Consider the following 25754-nt stretch of genomic DNA (forward strand, 5'->3'; position numbering starts at 1 on the left):
AGCTTATGTTCCCTCTCTCGCTGTGTCTCTCTCTGTCAAATAAATAAAATCTTTAAAAAAAAAAAAAAAAAAAGAAAGACCAAGAAAGAGGCCCCTCATTGTCTATGAGAGCTCCCTGAAGACGGGGCACAAGTGCTTTCTTTACAAAAGTTTGAACACTGTGCATTGGAGATGGCATGAAAGAGAATTCAAAAGTATCTGTTTAATACTGAAAGAGTTTCTAAGAAATTTCATCCATGTGAACACCATGAAAATATAAAATAGTGTCTAATTATTAAGGACAAATCACAAAAAGATACTTCATACTCATAGGTCTTTTAATATAATTTTAAAATAATAGAATATTCAAACTAACTTTTACAGACATGAAACATGAACGTGAGGATGTTGGAAAACCAATTAAGACAATTGACATCAGCATATTATTTTCCACATACTGATTGATGACAGTGACTTTAACAACTAAATATTTTAAAGTATATTAGTAAAATCCCATTTATCAACAAAACATGTATATTTCATGATTGTGCTAACATTGAAAAGATAAAATCAAAGCATAACACACAAAATACTAAAATACTCCCGAGAATGACCTACAAAATCAATTGCTCCTTATTGAGCAAGCACATTTTCTTTATGTACAGATAATATATGTCCCTCAAAAGTTAGTAATAACTAAGAAACAGATAAACCTCCTTACACCATTTAACCTCTTAAAATCTGTACTTTCATTACATATTATTTTAAACCAAAAACAAAATAAAAAGTAAAACAAAAAATTTTATCTAGGCAGCCAAAATCACTAATAATGGCTTTGCAATTCTCTGAAATGAATATTGCTATTGAAGCTCTGCAAGTTAATGTACAGATTTTTAAATCTACAAACTCTTATTTGTCCACAAGAGGGCAAAAAGACATTATCTCATAAATCAAAGCCGCTTAATCCAATATTAACATTCAGATTTATATTACGTCTTCTGGTTCAGAAGGTAGCTATGACTCTGAAGTAATTAGTAATTTAAGAAGTACAAGCAAAGAAATGCAGGACACAATGGCATAAATCAGAAGCATCATAAGATATATTACCTTCTGTTCTTATTCACCTAAAAGATGGAAGAAAATAAAAAAGGAAGAACATAGAAGTCTGTCAGGAAGGCATCTATTTTTAAAAACTGTCCATTTCTACTACAAATGAGATCTAAGGAAGATGGATATACTTCATATTTCCTTCCAGAATCATAATCAAGTCACAAGTTTATTACACCTTTCAGCAGAAAAACTGTATTTCTACATACTAAGTATTAATTAAATTACTTCATAAATACCTGAGGGTTTTCAAGTATCCTTTTTACTCCCTTAATTAAATTACCAAGGTACTTGGCACGTTCAGGACTGCTAAATAAGGACCTTCTTGTAGAAGCAAACTGAACTAAACATGAAAGTGCCTAAAAATAGGAACAACAAAATTCATTTCAATTTTAAAAGTAACTATGGCCACATGTAAGGAACACTGTCTTCACATAAAAATACATTTTTTAATTTTAATGATAGAAAAGTATTATAGAATCCAGAAATAATGAAAGCTACACATCATCAATCACCAACACCACCCATCCCTCTTTAACCCCACCACTAAAATGTATATTCATGTATATTCTCTTCTAATATATTTTCATATATTTAATATGCCAAAGCAACCTAGACATGCATACACTCAAAAGGCTCCCAATTGCTTCTGTTGCCCAGCTCTGTTCATGAACCAACGTGTTCTACAAAAAATAAAAGATGGTTTTGTGGTAGAATGTTTGAGAAATACTGTACATCGTGTACGGTGATATCCTGCAAGTGGGAAAACTTTAGTGTAACTTGGTATAACTTTACTTAATCCAACATATCCCAAATTTATGTGGTGACAGTACATCTTATCCATACCATCCATTAATAAGTTAAGGAGCAATTTGGAGAATGCTGCTAGAAACATTAGATATTCTACAAAAATGGTCTAGTTATCTTCTAAAAGTTAATACTTTACCAGACAATTTCACTACTTGGGTTCTTAATTCTACTACTGAAAACCATTGAAGTCTGTCTGATCATTAAGTGAGAGGCCCACAATTGGCAGCTTTTCAGGCCAAACGGGCCCGCATAGGTTTTGTTTTGGTCCACATATGTTTGTTTGCCTGCTTTGTAAAAAAAATTAGAACTGGCTATTAATATTTAAGTATTTTAATTAAGAGATATTACATAATGTCTGGCTTTCTTAGCAGAGGTGAGAACAGTGACAAGAATCAGAGGATGGCCTTTTAGATGTTCTCCAGTTTGCCACAGTCCTTACTGTTGGGGGAAAAAAAAACAAACGAACAAACAATTCCTTAGGCAATTCTGATGTGTTGAAGGTTTGGGAACTACTACTGTATTAAAAATATCCAGGGTTTGGGGGCCAAAAACATCTGGGTTTGAATCTCAGCTTCATTATTTAGTTTGCTGCCCTAATGAAATTCATTTTAGCCAGTCTGGCTCTGTTCCCTGATCAACACAGAGAGGATAATACTACTTACCTTGCAGGGCCACTTTGAGGATGAAAGGAAAGAAGCACCATATGATAGGGCAGGCCCAATAAGTGTTAGTTACTTTCTCTCAAAGCAGTTATTTTCCACTTAATTTTTTAAGCGCCAGTAGCTTGTTTTATTGCAAAACATAATTGTACATGAAACCATGGTTTTTAAATAACTAAAAATAAAACTATTCTGGTTAAAAGACAGAAGGCTAAAACTCTGGCACCACCTGGAAGTGAGTATTCTGTGAAACCCAGTTTAAAACCACCACCTCGGGACGCCTGGGTGGCTCAGTCAGTTAAGCGGCTGCCTTCGGCTCAGGTCATGATCCCAGGGTCCTGGGATCGCGTCCATCGGGCTCCCTGCTCGGCAAGGAGTCTGCTTCCCCCCTTCCCACTCCCCCTGCTTGTGTTCCTGCTCTCATTATCTCTGTCTCTGACAAATAAATAAATAAAAATCTTTAAAAAAATTAAAAAAAAAATAAAACCACCACCTTAAAACCCTAGATTGGAGAGCAGACATGTTTTTAAACAAAAAGAAGGGGAGAGAGTATTTTTGTAAATCTATTCCTCCCTTCTAGGCAATAACATATCTAAACAAACACACCACTCTAATGTACTTTAAATCTAGAACATCTTTTTTCAGGAAATGGCAGTATCAGAATTCTCCAACTTTACTTTTAGAAGCTTAGATATTAAACTGACAACTTTTTCTTTTTTTTTTTTTCCAATCTCGCCTGGTCTCTGTTTTAGGTTCCACAAAGATGGGGTTCACATTCTCAAAGTTACTATGTAACCAAAGAGTTTAAAAATTTTTAAAGCACACAAAAGAATTTAATTCAAAAAATAAATGAACAACTGGAGTGATGAACACAAAATCAAATGAGCAGATCCTCTTTGTTTCTCACTGAGAGATACTGATGGGAGCTGCCGGGCAAGCCTAGGGCATGGAGGGTTGAGGAAGAGTTAGAAACAGGGTAGGAAAAGGGAAGGTAACAGATGGTGTGGACAACTACTGGGCTGAGACCCAGAAGAAGGGATGGGGACTGGGTGGAAAGGAAGGTACACTTAGAGGTTAACAGGTTTTCCTGGCTCTGGGCAAGAGCTAAATCAACAGCTAGAGGTTCTGGGTTCACCCATGAAATGGAACCCTGACAAATAAATAGAATGTGACAAATACCTTAAGTAACATAAATCCCAGGAGATGTAAGAAAGACTTGCTTGTGAGAGGTAAACCCAATCAAGATTATAAATTGGACTTTTTACAGTAAATACATACCACCCCTAGATAAAGATTGCAGGTACTTTTTAATGAAATAATGAATGATTTTTACTTACTAACTGAGATAGTAGTGGTGGAAGTGAATGATATAAACTGAAGAAAAGATCCAATGTTTCTGGTTCCAGGAAAACTGGAAAAAAAAATTTTTTTCTAATACCATTACTTCCAATCAGTGATCTTAATGTAATCAGTAAGACATTCATTATCACACAAACAAGAACTCCAAGACCTCTGCATGTGGCCATTCTTATCAGTTAGGCTTAATTCCTTTTTAATTCCTAGCTACCCTCCTTTGAAAGATGAAATAATACAGATAGAAACTAATTAGCTAAAATGTTCCTTATTTCTACAGTTCTTACTGAATCTTCTTACCATTTTCACTTGTATTAAAGTACTATAAGCATTTAAAAATTCAAACAGTATCAAAAAGTAAACACTATTAAAAAATGTATAATAAAAAACAGCTGTACCCTACCCCATTCCAAGTACCTTTCAACTCTTATCTACACTTACATACATATTTCCAAATAACATGCTATATGACTGTTTCTTTGTTTTACCCTAAACATCAAATGAATTTCTGATATACCACGAGGCTATAGTACGTACCACAATCTGTCCTCTCTCAAAATCCATCCACTATTTTAACAATTTAAGATTAAATCAATTCTAAGGGTTTACATTTATTATGGCTATTAAGTAATGTTAACAGCTGAGCCAAGGACAATATGATCATACTACATTTCTAACACTCTCTGAATCTAATCATAGCATCTTTTCTGTGTTTAGTTGTCTATCTGTCACTAATTCTTTCCAAATGCTCTGACAGATTTGTAAAATGTTCTTCACACCATTTTCCACATTATCAATAGCATCAAATAACCTATAATTTCCATTTCTCCCTCCCACCTCCTAAAGCCTTCAACTTGGGACTGATTGTTCCTAAATTTGTTATATAATGATCTTCTTTTTATGTGTCTGTTCATTGCCATTTTGTGTTGAACCTCCCTTTTCACAAACCCCTTATCTTCCATGGTTTTTGTAACAAGTAACTTTCTGAGAGCAAGCACATAAAGGGATAAATTCCAGGAGGATGAGCATGTCTGAAAATGTCTTAATTCTACTTTATGCTTGATAATTTCAGTCTAGTTTGAAAATTATTTCCCTTCAGAAGTTTGGGGATACTACTCCATTGTCTTCTAGCTTCCAGTGCTGATGCTAAATAGTCTAATACCATTCTTGACCCCAATCCTCTGTAGGTGACTTACTTCTCCTTTCTGGTAGATTTTAGGATCTTCCTCTTATCATTATTACTCTGAAGCGATTATGATTATGAAGCTTAGTATTTATTTTTTTCATTCATTACTATGTGCACTTGATGGGATCTTTCAATCTGAAATTTTATGTCTCAGGGCTGAGAAAGTGTTATTTGTTTGCAAATTTTCTTCTTTTTCTATCCTCTTTCTCAAACTCCTGGTAGTCAGATGCCAGCTCTCCTAATTTCATGCTTTAATCTTCTTGTATTTTTTTTCTCCTATCAAATCTCTTCTTGATTTTTTATTCTACTTCTGGGACATTTCCTTAACTTTACCTTCCAACTCTTTTATTAAATGTTTCATTTGGCAACTGTCTTGTATATTTGGAACACTCTCTGAACTTTTATTTTAAAACAATATCTTATTCTGGGACATCTGTGTGGCCCAGCTGATTAAGCATCTGACATGATTTTGGCTCAGATCATGATCTCAGTGTCATGAGATCGAGCCCCATGTAGGGCTCCACACTTGGTGGGGCGTCTGCTTGAGATTTTCTCTTCTCCTTCTCCCTTTACCCCTCCCCACCATGAGCTCATTCTCTCTCTCTCAAATAAATAAATGAATCTTAAAAAACAAAACAAAACAATATCCTATTCTTGTTTCAGGGATGTGTTACCTTTTCTTATCTCCCTGGCGATATTAACTATACTTTTTTGAAGATTACTTCTACTTTTCACTTTGTTTCCACTAAACTCTCTTTTAAAAGAAAAAAAAAAGCTTTCTGAGATAATTATACATGCATATGCAGTTGCAAGAAATAATACAGAGACCCCATGCACCCATTACTTAATTTCCTCCAATGGTAAATTCTTGCAAAACTACAGTACAATATCACAATCAGGAAATCACACTGATACAATCCATCAATCTTATTCATATTTCCCATTTTTACATGCACTCAGGTGTATGTATGGGTGTGTGTCTTTGTGTGTGTCTGTGTAGTCTGTGTAATTTTTATTACATGTGTTGGCTCATGTATTCATCATGATACTAAGAATACTAAATCCCTTTTAATTGTTTGTTTTAATCTCTGATTTCTATATTAGAAGTTTTCACAAACTCTGTGGTATTTCCCTACTATATCTGATACCCCTAAATACCCAGCTTAATTTCTCGAGGACAAAAAGGTCTGGTATTGGGAAGTAAGAGGGAAGGGCACACAGGGAAGAGAAGAGAAAAGGCACAGGTGGTAGTTGCACAGGTGGCAGAGAAGATCCTGGGGATTTGGACAGAATACAGACTTTTTCACCAGGCCCTTTCAGCCCTATTCCTCACCTCACCTGACTGCAGGAATACCCCAGTGCCATCATCCTTCTGAAATGTGTGAGAGCAAATCAGACTGCTTTTTTTCTTGGTATCCTTCTCTGTAAGAAAGTAAGTTGCAATTCTGCTCTGCTAAGTCAGTTACTCTAATTCATTCTCTTTCTAACTTTGAGAAGTATGTCTTCTCTGTCAGTGTTATATCCTCTCCCACTCTATTTATCTGAAACTTTCAAAACAGAACTCTTCATTTTCCCTCCCAAACCTGTTTTCCCCCTAACTCTAGAGCTATCTTTCCTATTTTCCAGTATCAAAATATGGAAGCTCCCATGATATGAAGGAAAGTAGATTTCAATACTAGGTATCAGCAGCTACCTCGTGTTACAAATCTTTTTTAATTTCTTGATTACCTAGCAAAAACTAGAGGTAACTGCACGTATGGCAACCGTATTAATTTTGTGCCTTTTACTCTGACCATCCCTCACACTAAACTTTCTTCTTACTTGTTCTCCAGGTTGTTGGAATCTGCACTGTGCAAAGATCATCTGCAGATTCGTCTGCTGAACTGCCAATGAAGTCAAAGTTAAGGCAGTTGAGGACCAGTTTCAAGACCTGCATTACTAGATTTTGTTGACCTTCATCCTGAAGATTTAAAGGTTTGGCCAACACCTGAAAAAAGTTGAAAGTCAAGTAAAACATGAAATATGTCAATAAGCAAATTTTCACTTCACTAATTTAAATTATTCTTCAATGTTAAATTAGAATTAGGAAGTTTGCCAAGTTATGTTGTTGTATATATTAGAAAAAGTTGTAAAATCACTATCAACAAAAATCTACAATAGCCTATTTTCAAATTTTATTTTCTAAAATGAGAATAAGACCTTTGACAACTGCAAACTATAGGTCATCTTCTAAAGTTAAAAAAAGTAACTTTAGGACAAATACTTTACTCAGCACAAATGTATAAATCTATTGGATTTATTAGCTCAAAGGCTGCTTAGAACAAGCTGAAAATATAATACTCTTCAAGTGGGGGAACTTTACGTGTAAATGATCCACATTCAGTTAACAAAGGTTGTCAGAGCTGTCTGAATGAAGGAGGACACTCAGAAACTTCTAGAGAACAATCCTGACCACACACTGCCTCCGCCCACCACAAAATGTCCATTCTGACACAATCAGAAGAGATTACTATCTCCTAAAGACACCTTGTGAAATATCTGGGAGGAAGTGATATGAAGTTTGGGATTCTGCTTCAAGAATAACACAAAAAGAAAGTTGTTTGAAAAGTACAGAGATGAAAAGAGACTGGTCACGAGTTGTTATTGCTTATCTGGTTGATGGGTCCAAGGGACTTCATTATACTCTTCCACTTTCTTTTTGCATATGTTAAAATTTTCCATACAAAAGGAAAATTTAAAAAATAATAGAGGGTCTTTATTGGCCTTAACTTGGCCTACTGCGGCAGTTGCCCTGTTATTAACTATACCAGAGAACTGAAACAATTAGAAACCGGTACTTAGTGGAACATACTTTAGGAAATGCTATACTACACCAATTAAAAAGCTTGAACAGCATGATGGAATCCCTATATTACAGGCAAACACAATATAATTATTAATTGTATTATCCCTAATGTTCAATAGGGCACCAAGTAGCAAATGAGAAAATAATATTTCCCAAAGAAATTATTAAAGTTAACTGTCTTGGCTCACCTATGAATAAATATCGATAATTGATGAATTAGGAAAACTTACTGTCATTTCATTGTTCATCTGCATCCCATTAAAATACAGGCAACTAAAATAAAGAAACTAAGTCTCAATTAGCTTCTGTAATAAATAATCTATAGTAGTAGCAGGAAGGCAATGAAACTACTACTTAAAGATGAGTTACTGAATTCCCTTTGGATTTTGTTTTATTGTATTTCTGGTAAATAAAAGTGAATTTTTTGGAACCTCTTACAGACTTGTGGAAATCTACTGTACTTAAATTAAGATTGTTCACAATAACTCTTTAAAAGGCAGAATGGGGGTTGGAGAAGGGGGATTTATTTGAAATTATTTTGAAACTTAAATTTCCTAAATACTCTAAGTAGGATACTGAATTATTAAATAACTTACCTCTTTTAGAAGAGAGCATGCTAGCACTAAAATGTCTTTGAGAGAACTGTCACGAAATGAGGTAGCTATTTTCCTGTGTTTTGCTGAAGGTCTAGAATAATCAACCTAAAAAGATCAAGATGAATTTATTTAACCAGACTTAGCAAATAGCAAAGCAAAAATTTACTAAGAAAAGGAATGGAAATAACGATTAAAGAAGCATCAAGTACAGAGTTAGGCAAGCTTTTAAAAATCTACTGGGTAAGTGCCTTGCTTAATGTTACTCAAAGAGTTAATGTCAGACCCATTGGCAGAACCCAAGTTTCTGGATTGGTTCAATTTACTGCTCTTTCTAATTATACCAATCCCAAAATTAAAAACCAGAACTGATCATACTTTCAGAGGCAATAGGAACACAGATTATAAAATCATAGATGGATCCTAAGACAATCAAACTCCTGTACCATGTACCATTTCACATTAGGCAATTAACAATTTCCCTGTTCTTCCTCCTGTAAAACAAGAATCCCTAAGATAATCTTCAAATTCTAACTCTCTGTGAATCAGTTAATAATCAATTACAGAAAAATTCTTCATACAAAAGTAGTATTTCTATATATACCAGCAACTTCATTGGTTCACAGATCCTTGGTGTTTTAAAAAGAAACCAAGGCAGACATAATAAACAACCAGAAATCTTATTGTATAAGCAATAGTACATTCCCTCTGAATATTTATTAGTTATTGATTGATAACTGTTAAGAATAAATTTATGAAGAGTAGTTCTTGAGCCTCTAATCTAAAATGTGATATGGTCAAAACTATACTATTAATGCCATTAACAGTTCCATTTATCAACAGCAAACAGCAAACAAAGCTGAGGTCTAATACCCAAATGACTATTAACACCATGGGCTACAGTCGCTACCGCATTCCTTTTGCTCTTTTGTTAATGCTTATATATTTAAAAAAAAGCAGTGAGTTCAAAATTGATTATCTGATATTTCGTAAGCTCCATCATACAATTTAGACTATACTTAAATGTCGCATTTACTTATAGAAACATGAAACATAACAGAAGTGATTACAGAAAGTAGTTACTGGAATCTGTAACCAATATGTAAGATTCAAATCAGCATTTCCAGCATTCTTCCCTTCTTTTAAATCAAACTCTCTCTCTTACAGTATCTCCCTCAATACATAAAAACTTTTCCTTAATACAAATTAGTAATAGCATACAGGATTGCAATTGTGATTTATGAAGTACTTATCACATATTATTTCACTTACTTCTTAAAATAACCTGTGAGGAATACATTATCCTCTTCTTACATATAAAAATTAAAGTTTATAGGCATACGATCTTAGACCAACCTCTCATTACTACCCCATCTATAACACGAACAGAAGAACCTCTTACGGAGCACTTGTACATACTAGGCCCTGAGCTAGTAGCTTATCTAATCTTAATAAGATCCTGGAAGGTGTCATTCTCACTTTACAGACAGTAAGTCTGTAAATTTAAAGACGTTCAAAAGTTTGTCCAAAGTAGTAAGCAATGGAGCTAAAATACAAATCCAAGTCTTATTTCAGTTATCTTCAAGGCCTATCTGCTTATTTTACTTGTTTTACTCATTGATACCCAGTTTTTTGAGAAGAGGAACCGTGCATCTATTGTCTACTGTACATCTATGCCTCTATAATGTAGATAAAGGATATTTTACTTCTTGATGATTTTACATTGAATATCCTCCAGGAACAGTAGAAACAATAGACTTGGCTTTGAAAAAAAACAAGATAATATATAATCCTCTTTTAGGAAACCTCAAGTTCAGATGTTTTTCTTAAAAAATACATCTTGTTATTGACATTACATGAATTTACCTGGCTCACATTTAACAATGATAGTATTCGATTTTCACTATGCATTGTAGATCTCCCTGCTGCCTGGCTCAGAAGTACTTACCAAATGCTTGTTCCAACAATAAATGCCATAAAATTAGACTAAGTAAAATGTGTCCACAAAAGCCATATACTTTTTACCATACAAACCAAAATCACACCAGACCTTGAAGCTTTTTTCAAAAGCACTTGGTTATATACAAGATAAGCCTAGAACATCTTGTGCCAAAAAGTAAGAAAATACTCAAAGACCAGTGAGTGTCAAATGGACATGGAAGCTAGCCTGAAAGGGTTCCTACTGGCCAAATCTGGCAAAATGTGAGCATCAAAATATAACATTAGTAACAAATTATAATCTATTAAATAAAAAAAGAAGTCAGCAATCCATACTGATATAATAAATAAATAATAAATAAATTGAAAGTCTGATGAGGAATGGGTATTTTCAGTCTTAAATAGTTATTATTTACAAACGAGAAAAAATAAATCTACAATTAGAGAAGCCTGGTGGAGACCATCTTCATCAAGTAACCAAAGTAAACATCATCAGTAATGTAACAAATCAAATCATGTGCTTCCTGACGGGAGACAATGAGAAAACCACAGTATCATTTCTGTGATATTCCTAACCAATATGCATAATCTGAATCTAATAATAAAGAAACATCAGACAATCCCAAATTGAGGGACATTTCACAAAACTGGCCTGTAATTTTCACAAATGTTAAGGTCATGAAAAATGAGGGAAAGATTGAGGAATTTTTCCAGATCGATGGAGACTAATAAAACGTGTCAAATAAATGAGACGCACAATTCTAAACTGGTTCCTTTCTGGGACAAATGGATACTGGTAGACAACCATAAGGCGAGTAGAGGAGTCAGGGAGTGAGGTCTGTGATAAATTAAGGGATCACTTTAAATTTAAGAAAACCATCCAATAAAACTAGAAACATTCTCTAGTTCCTGACTGAACACAAGTTGGAAACACTTATTTTGGGTGATTTTTTTATGCACAGGAACTATACTGACACTCCAAAGGGAGTTGGCAAGTAGTCCAGGATATGCAAGCTCTTCATATTTATACACACACACACATACACACAAATGCAGGCTACTCAACATGACAACAGTTTTAAAATATAAACATTGCCTTTATGCCCCTTTACTTTAAACATTGTCCCACACAGAACCCAACTTCTGCTTTTGTTCTGTTTAGAACCCTGATAAGTACAAAAGTGACAGAAACAGGTGACAATGTGCTCAGCTGCTGAGCTCATAAAGGCACTGTTTGGGGGAAGCATAGCTTCTGGAAACTCTCCTTGTACAGAGCGAAAATCCATGCTAGCAAGTGGCCAAGTGCCAAGGGGCCTGTTCTTTGAGGAGTCCTGCTGTGTACTCATTGTTGAGAATCCATTCACCAAACTGCTTGTCTTTTATTATTTGTAAGCAAATACAGGTTTCTCTTCCTATAATTTATTTCTTATGGTTAGCGTATTACTATATATAGAGGATAAAAGGACAATTCACCAATTTTCATGGAGCAAGGACCGTGTCTAATTCCCTCTTCCTTGCAGTACTTTACACTATTGCTGTTACTTTCAATAACAATAAGTGTTCCAATACCCAATTATCCCACCAATAAAATACACAAAAGACTTGACTATTCAGTTTTATGCCACACAAACATTTTATATGAAAGAATTCAGCATTTCTTAGCAAACTCCCGTCACTATTAGATGGAAGGCTTACCAGGTTCATTTCCTGAGTCAACTCGGAAAGGATTATTACTCCTATTATGCAGTGCTCCACAGTACCCTATGGAGAAAACAACCAAGTGTACCCTAAGTAGAGACATATAATTGGTTCTTGAGGTATAAACAAATAATTAAATAAATACTGAAACATCACATATTCTTAGTAATGTATCTACTAAAATATGTGGAAAAATCATTATGAGGTCTACAAAAGTAATGTCAAGTTCATTTTTTGAAGGATAAATTTAGGTACACACAGAGTGGCGTGGGAAAAAAGCATACCTAACTTAGAACTGCACAATACTATACAAAATGTTTACAGCACCTAGGACTTATAATAAACTAAACCGTAAAATACAAGAGTTGAATACTTCTCATGAGACTATGCATAAGACTGAACAAAAAATGCTTTTTAGTTCTATAAATTTGCTTGAAGGCTACTGAGATAGCTGAACTCAATAATGAATAAATTGCTTAGGAACGAATCTAAATCCCTCAATCTAATATCACATAAGATCACTTAGGCCCTTTTAATATTATTTAATAGTGCATGTGTATACATTTATTATGGTATCTAAAATAAAGGCATCTAAAGTGCCCAATGCACCAGGGTAAATAAATACATGACTATCAATATGGTATACAGTTTCATAGCCTCTATAATGTTTTAATTTAATCTCAAAAACTTCCTTCAACTCAAAATTCAGATTTTACATTCACCATTACTAACAAATCACCCTACTGCAAAATCACACTAGAAGTATAAAAATTAAAAATGTAATATCCAGGGGTGCCTGGGTAGCTCAGTCAGTTGAGTGTCCAACTCTTGATTTCAGCTCAGGTCATGATCTCAGGGTCATAAGATAGAGCCCCACGTCAGGCTCAGTGCTCAGCACAGTCTCCCTGAGATTCTCTCTCTCCCTCTGCCCCTCCCTCTCCCCCACCCACATGCTCACACTCTCTCTCACATAAATAAATCTTTTAAAAAAATAAAGTAACATTCAATTATAGTGTAATCATAAAAAAACACTAATAGAGATTACAAATTGTTCATGTCTTAATTTTATAGTTGGTCATTTCTTCTATTTATTATCTTAGGATAAAAAAATAAACAAAGGACACATCCCATAATTTTTGCATTTTAATTCTTTATGGCCATTCTCAACAATCTCAACTGTTTGAACTGAGCTACAGATTTCCTGTTACTGAAGCATCCATCCTCTGAGTACACCAGATCAATGCTCCTCAAAGTGCTGCTCCCTGACCACCTGCTGGTCATCTGCAAACTCAATGCTAATCTCAGAGTGGACTGGTACGGGCTCATGACGGAGGAGATAAAAGAGTTTGCACAAGACTATAAGCCAGCTAAGTCCCTACTAAGTACACTTAGTTCAGCTGGCATTTTTTTCATAGCAAGTCTTCCTCGGTGAAGGAAGCACCACATTGATTTACATTCTGCTCCTTATCTTGTTGTGAATCAGTAAATTGGATAGCACTGCCATGGAGGACAGGAGGCTCTCCTGGGTATGTATGTAGAAAGGAAGCCCCTCAGTGTTTGTAGTGTGGCAGCAGTAAGACTGCAATAACAGAGAAAAGAAGATGTACAAAACTTCAGGCCATTAAAGATTTAGCAAATTTAAAATAATTTTTAGTACAAAATTCACAGAAGCTGCTAATACCCAAAAGAACCATGTAGGACTATATTTGAGTACTTAAACATTAAAGTCAGTTGCCTTTCTCATGATTCAAAGTTAGGTTAAGTCATACCCAGAAAACAAGTGCTTATTTTTGTGATACTTTGATACACTTTGAAGACAATACATTTTGTTTCTTCTGGTTTCACTAAAGCTCAACTTAAGTTCAACTTACCAGTCCCTGGAAAGAGAGCTTAAGAAATGTTAACCAACAAGAATGACTTCATTTCATTCCATTTTCAACCTTAATTTTATTTTTAAAATAAGTCTGAAGTCTCTTCTTGCCTGCACTAATGATTCTTGATGAGCTGTGTGTGATCTTAGTAAATGACAAGAGAGGGCTGCTATTTTGTTGGCCAAACTCTGGAGTGAGGAAGTCATTTGTCTCTGCATAAACTCTCCCACCGCCCCAGGGCTGCTCTCCTCAGGGCTAAAAATACGTTTATTCCTTATGAAGTTTTAGATGACCAAGTATTTGTTAGCCAGGGTTTTAACAACATGAATAAAAGAGAAGCAGCATAGTCTAGTGTTTCATATCCTGAGGTTTCTAGAATTGCACTACATGGTAGAGTTACATCTTACACAGGAATTTGCTGCATAAGAGATAAAAATCTCAGAAAGTCCAAATTGCCTCTAACTGCCAATAAACCAATACTGAACCATCTCTCAACCCAAACTGCCAGTTTTTCCTCAAAAACTGTAATAGATCACTGCTTCAACAGCACAGCACCAGCTAAAGTGCTTTTTTTTGCAATTAGGGATAACATCTATATGAAAAAATATGTATCTTTAAATATCTGAATCACAGTGAGCAAGGCAGGATGGTCATCCTAAGAGGCATGCAGAGACTGGAAATAGCAGATTTAAGTTTGCCACATCATACCTCAGGACACAGAATATTCTGTAGAATGGCAAGTGGAATCACCAGCTCAATGTATATGACTGTTCTCTTGCTTATTTTTCTTACTTTTTGCAGTTTAAATGCCTGAATTTGCATAGGTTAAATGTGCATATGCTATAACTTGAATCATTTAAGTTAAAAATATCCCTGAGAAACTAGCATAGTCAACATGGTCTAATGCAACAGTTAAATATATGTATCTCTTAAGTTAGAAAACTTGCTGAAGTGCTTGATCCATGCTTTACTAGGTCACCATGCAACTTTATGCAATTCACCTAACTTTCCCCTAAGCCTCAGTTTTCTCATTTGCAAATGAGATTCACTTCACAGAGATGTAATGAGCATTACATCACATAGTACATGAAAAATATTAGATCCATTTTGTATATATGTAGTACATAGACATGCATGTTAGAAAGGACAGAATATGTATTTTTTGAAATTTTCTAATTTTTGTGTATTTTCTAACATTTTAATGTTCATTCTTCTGGTTTTGAACTTTTATAATGGCATGATGCTCATTTATTGGCAATAAAAAATAAAGGGCCCAGAGGATAAACAGTAAGTCATAATTAATATGGTACTGGTAGTCACAGAACAAACCATACAGCTTTAAGAAAAGTTTTCTAAGCCAAAAAAAAAAAAACCAACTAGTGATGTTCTAATAATGTAATAATTCCTTCTTACCTGAAGGAACTTCTTCACATCAGCAATAATTTCTCTGAAGACAAACTGGTCTTTCTGAACTTCAAACCATCCCAGCTTAGTGATTTTAGCAATGACTTGAATTAGAGCTTGGATAACAAAGGGTACCAGCTTGGGTTGTGATGCCACATAATTAAGAATGTAGTTTCCTGTAAGAAAATATTCTGTGATCATTGGAACTTTTCAGTAACATAATGTGAATCATGTGAAGAAAAACAGCTGGTAATTACACATTCTTTGACAAAAAGTTAATCCCTTTCTCTAAGATATATACTTATTTAAATAGTCATTTCTGCTGCAAGGCTTATTGGGAAAAAAGAAATTTGCTCCCCAATTCAATTTATATATTAGGGGATAATTTGAGTATAATGAGAATGTCAATTTTGTTTTTGCATGATTTCATGTAGAAAAAACTGCCATGTGAATACAGAAAACTGCAACCAGGCCAAATGAAGCAAACCATATGCAAGATGCATAGACCTCAAACACCTAGTAACTATCTCAGGTTCACCTTATATGTTATCAGCCTCACGCATCCTTATACTTTTCCAAACTATTTCAGATCACCTTCCTTCCATCACTTCATTATAACTCACAAACTGCAACCCTTCTGAAGTCTACACCCAAAAACACAATTCAGGTCTTTAAGATTAAATGCTTATTTATTCTACTACTTAAGTATTTCTTAACCATTTAAAATGTGTAAAACTCTACTAAACCTTTTATTAGATTTCTTTTTTTTAATGTGTCACTGACGAAGTGTCTGAGTTTTATTTCCATATCCCATTTCTCTCATGAGCCCTATGATTTTATTGCATAACAATGCACAGCACAGTCACTTCTACGGATGCATATATCTTATTATAGCAAAACTGACTGTACGCTATCCTGTTTAAGTGGCATAAAAAATACAAATAGTATAGTATGATAAAATAAGTATGTAAGTTAGGAAAAGTACGAAAAGAATAGTAAATTAAAACTTGGAACAAAGTAGATATACCAAAATCATTATAAGTGGGTAGCAAAGTCAGCTATGAGCTTCCTAGTGGATTGAATAATTGGTAACAAATATGCCAGAAGTCTAACAGGAAAATAAAGGAAACAAATTTTAAAAGGGAAAAGATTCCATTTCTACTTTGGCCCCAAAGGCCAACATGCCATTAGGGAAAAGAGTGAAGAAAAGGTAAATTCTTCAATATTTAACTAAAAATAGCTTTAATGGAAATAGCTGTAGTGAGATTCTTGACATTAAAAAAAAAATTCTCATGACTCAACCTTAATTTTTATTAACATCAAGATTATATAGTTATGCAAATAAAAAAATTAAATCTTTTTTAAAAAGATTTTATTTATTTGAGAGGGAGAGAGACAGAGAGGAAAGGAGAGGGAGTACAGGTAGGGTGAGGGGCAGAGGGAGAAGGAGACTCCCCGCTGAGCAAGGCTCCATCCCAGGGACCTGGGATCATTACCGGAGCCAAACGCAGATGCTTAACCAACTGACCCACCCAGGCTCCCGAAATTAAATCTTTTTTAAAAAGCACAGATTTTCCTAGAATTAAGATAAATCTGAAAAAGGTTTCTCCTATGGATTACAGTAATATGGATATCCTAAGCTTCATTACTTGTAACATTTTATTTCAATAATGAAGATTAAGAAGATGACACTGCTTCTAGAATATATAAGAAAATCTGGTTTATTTACTTCAATTATTTTTACTATCTTGAAAAATTTTAACTTGGAGGGGATGTGGGAATCTGTATGTGGGTAATGATAACCTAGGAGGGTAATCTCAAAATAATAAAACAACCAAATGGGAGATAAACCAAGTTTGACATTTAAGGTATTTATCAATAACCACACCTTCCCAGACTGCCCAAGTAAAGACACTGGCTAATGAGTTTATTATCTAAGGCAGAAAAAAATTTAATAGACTATATTTTTATTTTAGCTGATTACTTTACATAAAATACTCATGTTAAGCTTTTTTACATGACTTTTAATATTTTTCCAGTGTAGTAAGTATCTATGATAAGGATCAAGTAAAACAATACCCATCTCATCATCACCAGGCGAAGATAACAGAGAAAAGCCATACCAAGAAGAAAATGAAATGCTCAAGACGACACTCAGGAGAATGAAATAAAACAGCTAAAAACACTCCCAGACAGAAGTTAACAGAAAGTTGCAAAGCTGCTCACTAGAGGCTCTTCGAGTGTTGAACCCTGTATAACAGTACTATTTAGCATTTACGATGCTTGTTAGAAGTGCTTCCCAGCAAATTCCTTATGTGGCTCTTATAGCAATGTGAAGATACTGCTATTATACTTTTATTACTATTATCTTGTTTCTTAGGTAAAAGGTCAAAGAAGTGAAATAACTTATCACAGCGGCCAAATTGGGCCTAAGTCGGGTTGTTTTGGTTTAAGTTTTTGTTTGTTTGTTGCTTTCAAATACTGGCCAAACCATATGTCTTAGTAGTTATAAGTAACTCAAAACTCTAAGTCCAAACTCGCAGTCTTTGGGAGTTTACCATCATTAGACTGATGTTTTTGGTATTATACATTATGGGATTTAATATTAAATACTTTTTTTAAACTTTTTTTTTTTTTACAGATTTTTATTTATTTATTACAGAATGAGAGAGAGAGAAAGCACATGAGATGCGGGGAGGGTCAGAGGGAGAAGCAGACTCCCTGCTGAGCAGGGAGCCCGATGCGGGACTCAATCCAGGGACTCCAGGATCATGACCTGAGCCGAAGGCAGTCGCTTAACCAACTGAGCCACCCAGGCGCCCCAATATTAAATACTTTTTAACTGATTTCAGGTAAAAAAAATATGCCACAAAATTTATAAGAAAACACACAAGAATCTAAAAAAAAAGGGGAAAGATTCAATCTCTACTTTGGTCCCCAAGGCTAGTATGTTATTTGAGAAAAAAGTGAAGGTAAATAACCTCAGTATTTAACTAAAAAATTTTTTGATGGAAATAACTCTCAAATTCTAAGGAAAAATTTGAGCTATAAGCTATGCCCAGAGATTAGCTTAGGACATATTTGAAAAGAAAGAACACATGGGACAAAAGAAACTATCACAAGAAGTCAAGGTAAGACCTATGAAGTGAGGATGTGGAGAACCTAAAACCTTCATGCATTGCTGGTGAGAATGCAAAGTGGTATAGGCACTTTGGAACTCAGTTTGGTGGTGGTTGTTTTTTTTTTTAAGATTTTATTTATTTATTTATTTATTTGCCAGACAGAGAGAGCATAAGCAGGGGGAGTGGGAGAGGGAGAAGCAGGCTGCCCACTGAGCAGGGAGTCCGACATGGGGCTCAATCCCAGGACCCTGAGATCATGACCCAAGCCAAAGGGCAGACACAACCGACTGAGCCACCCAGGCGCCCCTGGTGGCTCTTTAAAAGTTAAGCATAAACTTACTTATGACCCAGCAATTCCACTTCTAGGTATCTACCAAAAAGAAAAGAAAACATATGTCCACACAAAGACTTGTGTATCAATGTTCACTATAAGATTATTTATTGTGGCCAAAAAGGAGAAATAACCCAAATATCCATCAAGTAGTGAATGGATAACAAAATGTCATATATCTATACAATGGAATATTACTCTACAATAAAAAGGAACAAAATATTGATATATGCTACAACATTTTGCTAAGTGAAAGAAGCCAGATGCAAAAAGCTACATATGGTGTGATTGTATTTATATGAAATATCTACTAAAGGTGAATCTATAGAGGCAGAAAGCATCCTAGTGGTTGGCTGTATAGGAGCAGGACTAACTAAATAAGCATGAGGGATCTTTTGGGGGTGACAGAAATGTTCCACCATTGAATTGTGATGATGTTCACATAACACTGTAAATTTACTAGAAATCATTAATTGTACACTTCAAACTTTAAAACTTTATGGTATATAAATTACATCTCAAGCTGTCTGAAGGGAAGGAAGGAAAGGAGGGAAGGAAGGAGGACTGACTAATTTATATAGGTAATTAAACTTAAGCTACACTTTCATTTGAATAGACCAGAGAAACAAGATTAAAAAAGGCACCAAGGCAGAAATAACACGGCATGAGGGGAAGACCTTCTGGCACAACTACTAGGCTAGTACCAATGAACATACATGGTTACAAGAATGGTCCATCAATTACAAGCTCATAAAGGGACTTGAATACTAAGCTGAGGAAATGGTATTTAACTCATGAGCAATAGTAAGCCACTGCTAATTATACTAATAAGAGTAGAAAATAGTGTGGTGAATACAGAGAACTGGCAATAGAGTTAATGTTGGAAAATAATGAGATATGTAGTCTGGGACTACATCATGAAAAACTGAGGATTTTGAGGTGATCTAAAGGCAATGTGACTGTTGAAGCAATTACTCACATTTTCCACTTTAACTGACATGCCAATTATTCTACTTGACACATCAGATATGTCATGACAAACATTCTAATCTACTTTGCAGAAATAAGACCAGTAGGTTAAACCAAAGAAACTCATAAAGGGAACACATCATTTGTTGCTTGGAATTGTTTTCTAAGTTTCTACTTTTCTTTTTTCCAAATTTCCTTTAAAGCATGTTCCTCTTTTTATTTAAGTATTTATTTAAAAAAAATAAGTCAAAAAGACCATCTGACAATAGGCCTATATCTTTTAAATAAACTGAATCAGTAATTATTCTGCACCAGGCCCTGATGGGTTCACTGGTGGGTCCTACCAACATTTAAGGAAGAAATTATATCAATTATCTTCAATCTCCTCCAGAAGACAGAAGCAAGAGAATTCCTTCTAACCAACTCTATGAGGCCAGCACTATCCTAATAACAAAACCAGACAAAGATGTTATTAAGAAAAGAAACTACAGACCAATATCTCTCATCAACATAAAGAAAAGTCCTCAACAAATTATTAGCACATTGAATCCAACAATGCATAAAAAGAATTATATACCCCAACCAAGTGGGATTTCTCCCAGGTTATGCAGGTCTAGTTCAACATTTGAAAATCAATTAATGTTATCAAGAGAGGAAAGAAGAAAAATCACATGATCATATTATTAGATGCAGAAAAAGCATTTAAGAAAATCCAAAGGCCATTTATAACTCTCAGCAGACTAGGAATAGAGGGGAACTTTCTCAACTTGAAAAAGAATGTTACAGAAAACCTAAAGCTGATGGATGAAACCAAAGAAGAACTAAATAAATGAAGAGAGATTTCATGTTCATGGGTAAGATGGCTCAACATTGTCAAGCTGTCGGTTCTTCCCAACCTGATCTGTAGATTCAACACAATCCAAATCAAAATCCCAGTAAGTTATTTTGTAAACATTTACAAGCTGATTCTAAAGCTTACATAGAGAGGCAAATGACCTAGAATACCCACCACAATACTGAAGGAGAAGAACAAAGCTGGAGGTCTGACACTACCCAGCTTCAAGATTTATTATAAAGCTACAGCACTCAAGACAATGCGGTACTGGTGAAAGAACAAATAGGTCAATGGAACAGAGCAAAGAGCCCAGAAAAAGACACACATGAATACAGTCAACTAATCTTTGACAAAGGGACAAAGGCAAAAAAGAATGAAGACAGTGTTTTCAACAAATGGTGCCAGAACACCTGGACACCCACATGCAAATAAACGAATCTAGACACAGACCTTACACTCTTCACAAAAATCAACTAGAAATGGATCTCAGTCCTAAATGTAAACCACAAAACTATAAAAACTCCTAGAAGACAACATAGGGAAAAAACCTAGATCATCTTGGGTTTGCAGTGACTTTTTGCACACAACAACAAAGGCACACTCCATGAAAAAAACAGTGATAATTTGGACTCAGTTAAAATTTAAAACTTCTGCTCTGGGGCGCCTGGGTGGCTCAGTTGGTTGAGCGACTGCCTTCGGCTCAGGTCATGATCCTGGAGTCCCTGGATCAAGTCCCGCATCGGGCTCCCTGCTCTGCGGGGAGTCTGCTTCTCCCTCTGACCCTCCCCCCTCTCATGTGCTCTCTCTCTCAAATATATAAAATCTTTAAATAAATAAATAAATAAAACCTCTGCTCGGGAGAAACATCAAGAGAATGAGAAGACAAGCCACAGACTGGAAGAAAAATCTTTGCAAAAGACTAATCTGATAAAGGACTGCTATCTAAAATATACAAAAACTTAAAACTCAACAGTAAGAAAACAACCTGATTTAAAAATGGGCAAAAGACTTAGACACATCCTCAAAGAAAATATACAGATGGTAAATAAACGAATGAAAAGATATTCAATCATATGTCATCAGGGAACTGCAAATTCAAACAGTAAGATACTACTACACACCTACTAGAACAGCCCAAATTCAAAACATTGAAAATACCAAATGTTAGCAATAACGTGGAGCAACAGGAACTCTCATTCATTGCAGATGGGAATGCAAAATGGTACAGCCACTCTGGAAGACAGCATGATGATTCTTTACAGAATTAAACACACTCTTACCATACAATCTAGCAATCACTCTCCTTAGTATTTACCCAAATGAGTTGAACTTATGTCCACACAAAAATCTGCTTTAAGCTTTATTCATAATTGCCAAAACGTGGAAGAAATCAAGTAGGTGAATGAATAAATTGCAGTACATCCAGACAATAGCATATCATTTAGTGCTAAAAAGAAACAAGCTACCAAGCTGTGAAAAGACATGGGAGAAGGTTAAATGCATATTACTAAGTAAAAGAAGCCAATCTGAAAAGGCTACACATTGTATGAGTTCAACTACATGACATTCTGGAAAAGGCAAAACTATGCAAACAGTAAAAAAATCAATGGTGGTTAGAGGGGAGGGAGGGATGAATAGGCGGCACACAGAGGATTTTTTGGGGGCAGTGAAACTATTCTGTAGACTATTATAATGGGGGATATATGTCCTTATACATTTATGCAACCCACAGAATGCATAATACCAACAGCAAACCCTAATATAAACTATGGACTTTGGGTAATGATCATGTGTCAAGGTAGGTTCATCAATTATATCTTATGTACCTCTGGTGCAGGACACTAATAATGGAGGAGGCTATACATGTGTGGGGGACAGAGGGTATGAGAACTCTACTTTCTGCTCAATTTTAAAAAACTGCTCTAAAAAAATGAAATCTATTTAAAGTGTGTGTGTGTATGTGTATGTGTGTGTTTTACATAAGTAAGTCAAATAAAATCACAATGTTTTATGTGTTAGTTTTATAATGTTTGGACTCTAATTTTTAAAGCTGTAAATTTGTTTTGCTTCCTTAAGCACACAAGTCCATGAACACATGGATAAATCCTCCTCTAGGCTTTCTGCAGTCTATGATTCTGGGTCCTTAAAGAAAAGTATTAGTCAAATATATGAGGCAAATGACATGTCATTGTGTGATTTGATTGTTCAAAAATTGGGCTTAAAATCCATCATACATATACATTTTAATTCTTCTGATACACAAATACAAATAACATGAACCTTGAGTCTGGAGAGCATATATGAATCAACAGTTCATTTCTACTATGAACAAAGATAACTGAAAAAAAAAATCCCATAGCTCAATTATTAGACTTCTGTCCATATGAAAAGCAAACACATACATACAGATACACACACACACACACACACACACACACACACACACACACAAATCTTAAAATACATTATTTCTGAAAAATATACTGCTACTTCATAGAATCAGTTTTCCAACTACACTAAGTTCCAAATACTATTCTTCCATATACACATTACCTTCCTAATAAGTAGGAACTTGCTTTTGATTTGACATGCATCCCAAATGATTTTGTATAGCATCCTGAGAAATAAATGGAGAGTTGACTTCTTTCCTATCGTTCAGTTGCAAATGAAGTTAAGACAATGGCTAAGAGCAAATCCACACAGGTTGTGTGGATTGGAATCACAGCTCTACTTTTGAGCTGTGTGATCTTGGGCACACTACAGAGCCTATCAAATCTAAAATGAGGATAATAAGAGCACCCACTTCATAATTGTGGTGGATAAAATGAGAGAGTACAAATCTTACCAACGGTACACACAATAAAATGCTAGTTATTTATTTATTAGTAAACTAAACAAATGCTTTTTTGCTTACACATCATTGTATAACACATCGCTGTTCATCACTAGATGGGTAAAGGAGACCTAACAACTCATCTTCAAAAAATAACAGAATTTTAAATAACTTGCATCCCTGTTAACAGTTTAACAAATTTAAAAGGAAAAAATTATTTTGAAGTGCAATGTTAAATAATGTAACATTGTGTGTCAACTATACTTCAATAAAAAATAAAGTGCAATTTCATAAAAAAGCATAATAAACCACTTACTGATATCTACCCTCTGTTCAACTGGCAAAGGACTGACTCGGCTAACAAGTTTTGAAAGACATGTTGCTGCAAGGAGCTGAGCATAGGAAGTCTGTAAAGAATAATAAATTTTATTTATTATTATCACAAATGAAATTAGAATCATCAAAACACTGACAGGAACTTTTCCTAAGCAACAATGGAAATTTTTCTGGTTTTCCAAGCTGGCAGATTTACAATGAATAAAGTATATATACAAATACACACATATATGTATACAATCTCTCTTAAGGGTTCAGTCATTGAGGAAGGTGTAGGTCACTTTTTCACACAGCAGCAAATAATCGAGAGAAAAAAATTATTTTGAGCAAGTTCAAATAAAATACTCTTACCATGTCTACACAGTCCTGTACATTCTGGCCTCTGATTATCTCTTCCAATTCACCTGGTTCCACTCTTCACTACTGTCTGATCACAACAGCTTGTCTTTTAGCCCCTTTCAATGCCTTTCCCACCCTGACCTCCCCACTCCTTCAGATCCATGTCTTACTGTATTGTATCCTCTTTGGCCACAAATTGTCTTAACTTAATAGTATACTCAATCCATCAAAATTTGGTCCAGTTATCCACTATACCTCCAGTAATTTCTTGTAAAAATAGTCCTTCTTTCTTTTTTTTCTCTTGACTAGATGTCAGCAAACTAAGGCCCGTGGATCAAATCCTATCTGTTTTTGCAAGGTCCGTGGGGTATGAATGGTTTTTACTATTTTAAACAGTCGGGGGAAAATAAAAATAATATTTTGTGATATGTGAAAAATATATGAAATCGAAATTTCAGTGTCCATAAACACAGAACATAGCCATGATCATTCATTTATATATTGTCGATGGCTGCTTTCACGCTACGACAGCAGAGTTGAATAGTTGAGACAGACTGTATGTGGCACTCATTGCCTCCTGCTGCTGAATGCATTATAAATTGCAATAATATCGTTATAATTCCACAGCACCTAGAGTGCCATGGGTATTGCCATGACATGTACCTTTGATTATTACCAGTGCATAACCATCATGTCAAAACAAGATAAAAGCAGATTTCAAGTATCTAACTTTTAAGGCACAGCAGAGTTTGAATTATTGTTATTGAATTAGATAGCAGAGCAATGTGCTCTTTATGAAATAGCACTACAGCTGTCCTAAAAGACTATAATATATGTTGACAATATCAGACTAAGTATTCATGACAATGTTCCTAACTCACAGGAAATCAACAGTCAGAAAAAGTAGAAAATTCGAAGAGTATCTCATCTCAGTGGAATTTCCTCACAAAAATAAAATGGGACCGAGACCAAAGTTCTGAAGTGACTTGTTTGTTAGCCAAGCAAGGAAAGTCATTTACCAATGGAGAATTAATTAAAATCACCATTACTTTACTGTAGTAGTGAAATTATATATGCGGAGAAGATAAACCTCAAACTACTAGCCTTTCAATGAGAACAATGCTCAAAGAGCTGAAGACATGGAAGCAACATCAGAAGTCCATTTCAAATAAGGCAAATGATTTGGAGGTTCTCTTTAGTTCCTAACAAGCTGACAGATGTGCTAATTCTGCCTATTCTGTTACCAATATTATCCATTTATTCCAGAAGTCAATGATAAGTCTGAAGTGACTAAAGACCTCTATGAAGAGTCTATGTGGAACTTCAGGCCAGAAATATTTTCAAAGAAGTTGAGAAAACACTAATTGTGTACAACCTGAAGCAGTATCTGCTAAGATGTGTCACAAGTGATGGTAAAAATATATGGAACAGAAAAGAGCTTAGCTGTACAAATTTACAAAGCTTATAAAAATATAAGAGTCTAAAACCTATGGTTATTATGTTCTTCATCAGTAGATACTCTGTAGTAAATTATTTGAGTCTACTA

General features: G+C 34.8%; 1 protein-coding gene across 5 annotated transcripts in view; it reads right to left on the reverse strand.

The window, feature by feature from the left end:
* The window catches only part of RANBP17 (RAN binding protein 17), a 324861-nt gene that overhangs the window by 288934 nt on the left and 10173 nt on the right, over positions 1 to 25754 (reverse strand). The window contains exons 3-9 of one of the 5 annotated variants that reach the window (XM_027605975.1): positions 23850 to 23940; positions 15453 to 15619; positions 12166 to 12231; positions 8536 to 8640; positions 6916 to 7081; positions 3893 to 3966; positions 1326 to 1445 (exon numbers count right to left, since the gene is read on the reverse strand). In XM_027605975.1, the coding sequence (XP_027461776.1) occupies positions 1326 to 1445; positions 3893 to 3966; positions 6916 to 7081; positions 8536 to 8640; positions 12166 to 12231; positions 15453 to 15619; positions 23850 to 23940 (789 nt within the window). Of the gene's footprint in view, positions 1 to 1325; positions 1446 to 3892; positions 3967 to 6915; positions 7082 to 8169; positions 8213 to 8535; positions 8641 to 12165; positions 12232 to 15452; positions 15620 to 23849; positions 23941 to 25754 lie in introns of those variants that run through there. The other 4 variants (XM_027605977.1, XM_027605976.1, XM_027605979.2 and 1 more) reach the window with 4 other exon arrangements.

Source organism: Zalophus californianus, chromosome 5 (genome assembly GCF_009762305.2).
Source record: "Zalophus californianus isolate mZalCal1 chromosome 5, mZalCal1.pri.v2, whole genome shotgun sequence".
Lineage (NCBI taxonomy): Eukaryota > Metazoa > Chordata > Mammalia > Carnivora > Otariidae > Zalophus > Zalophus californianus.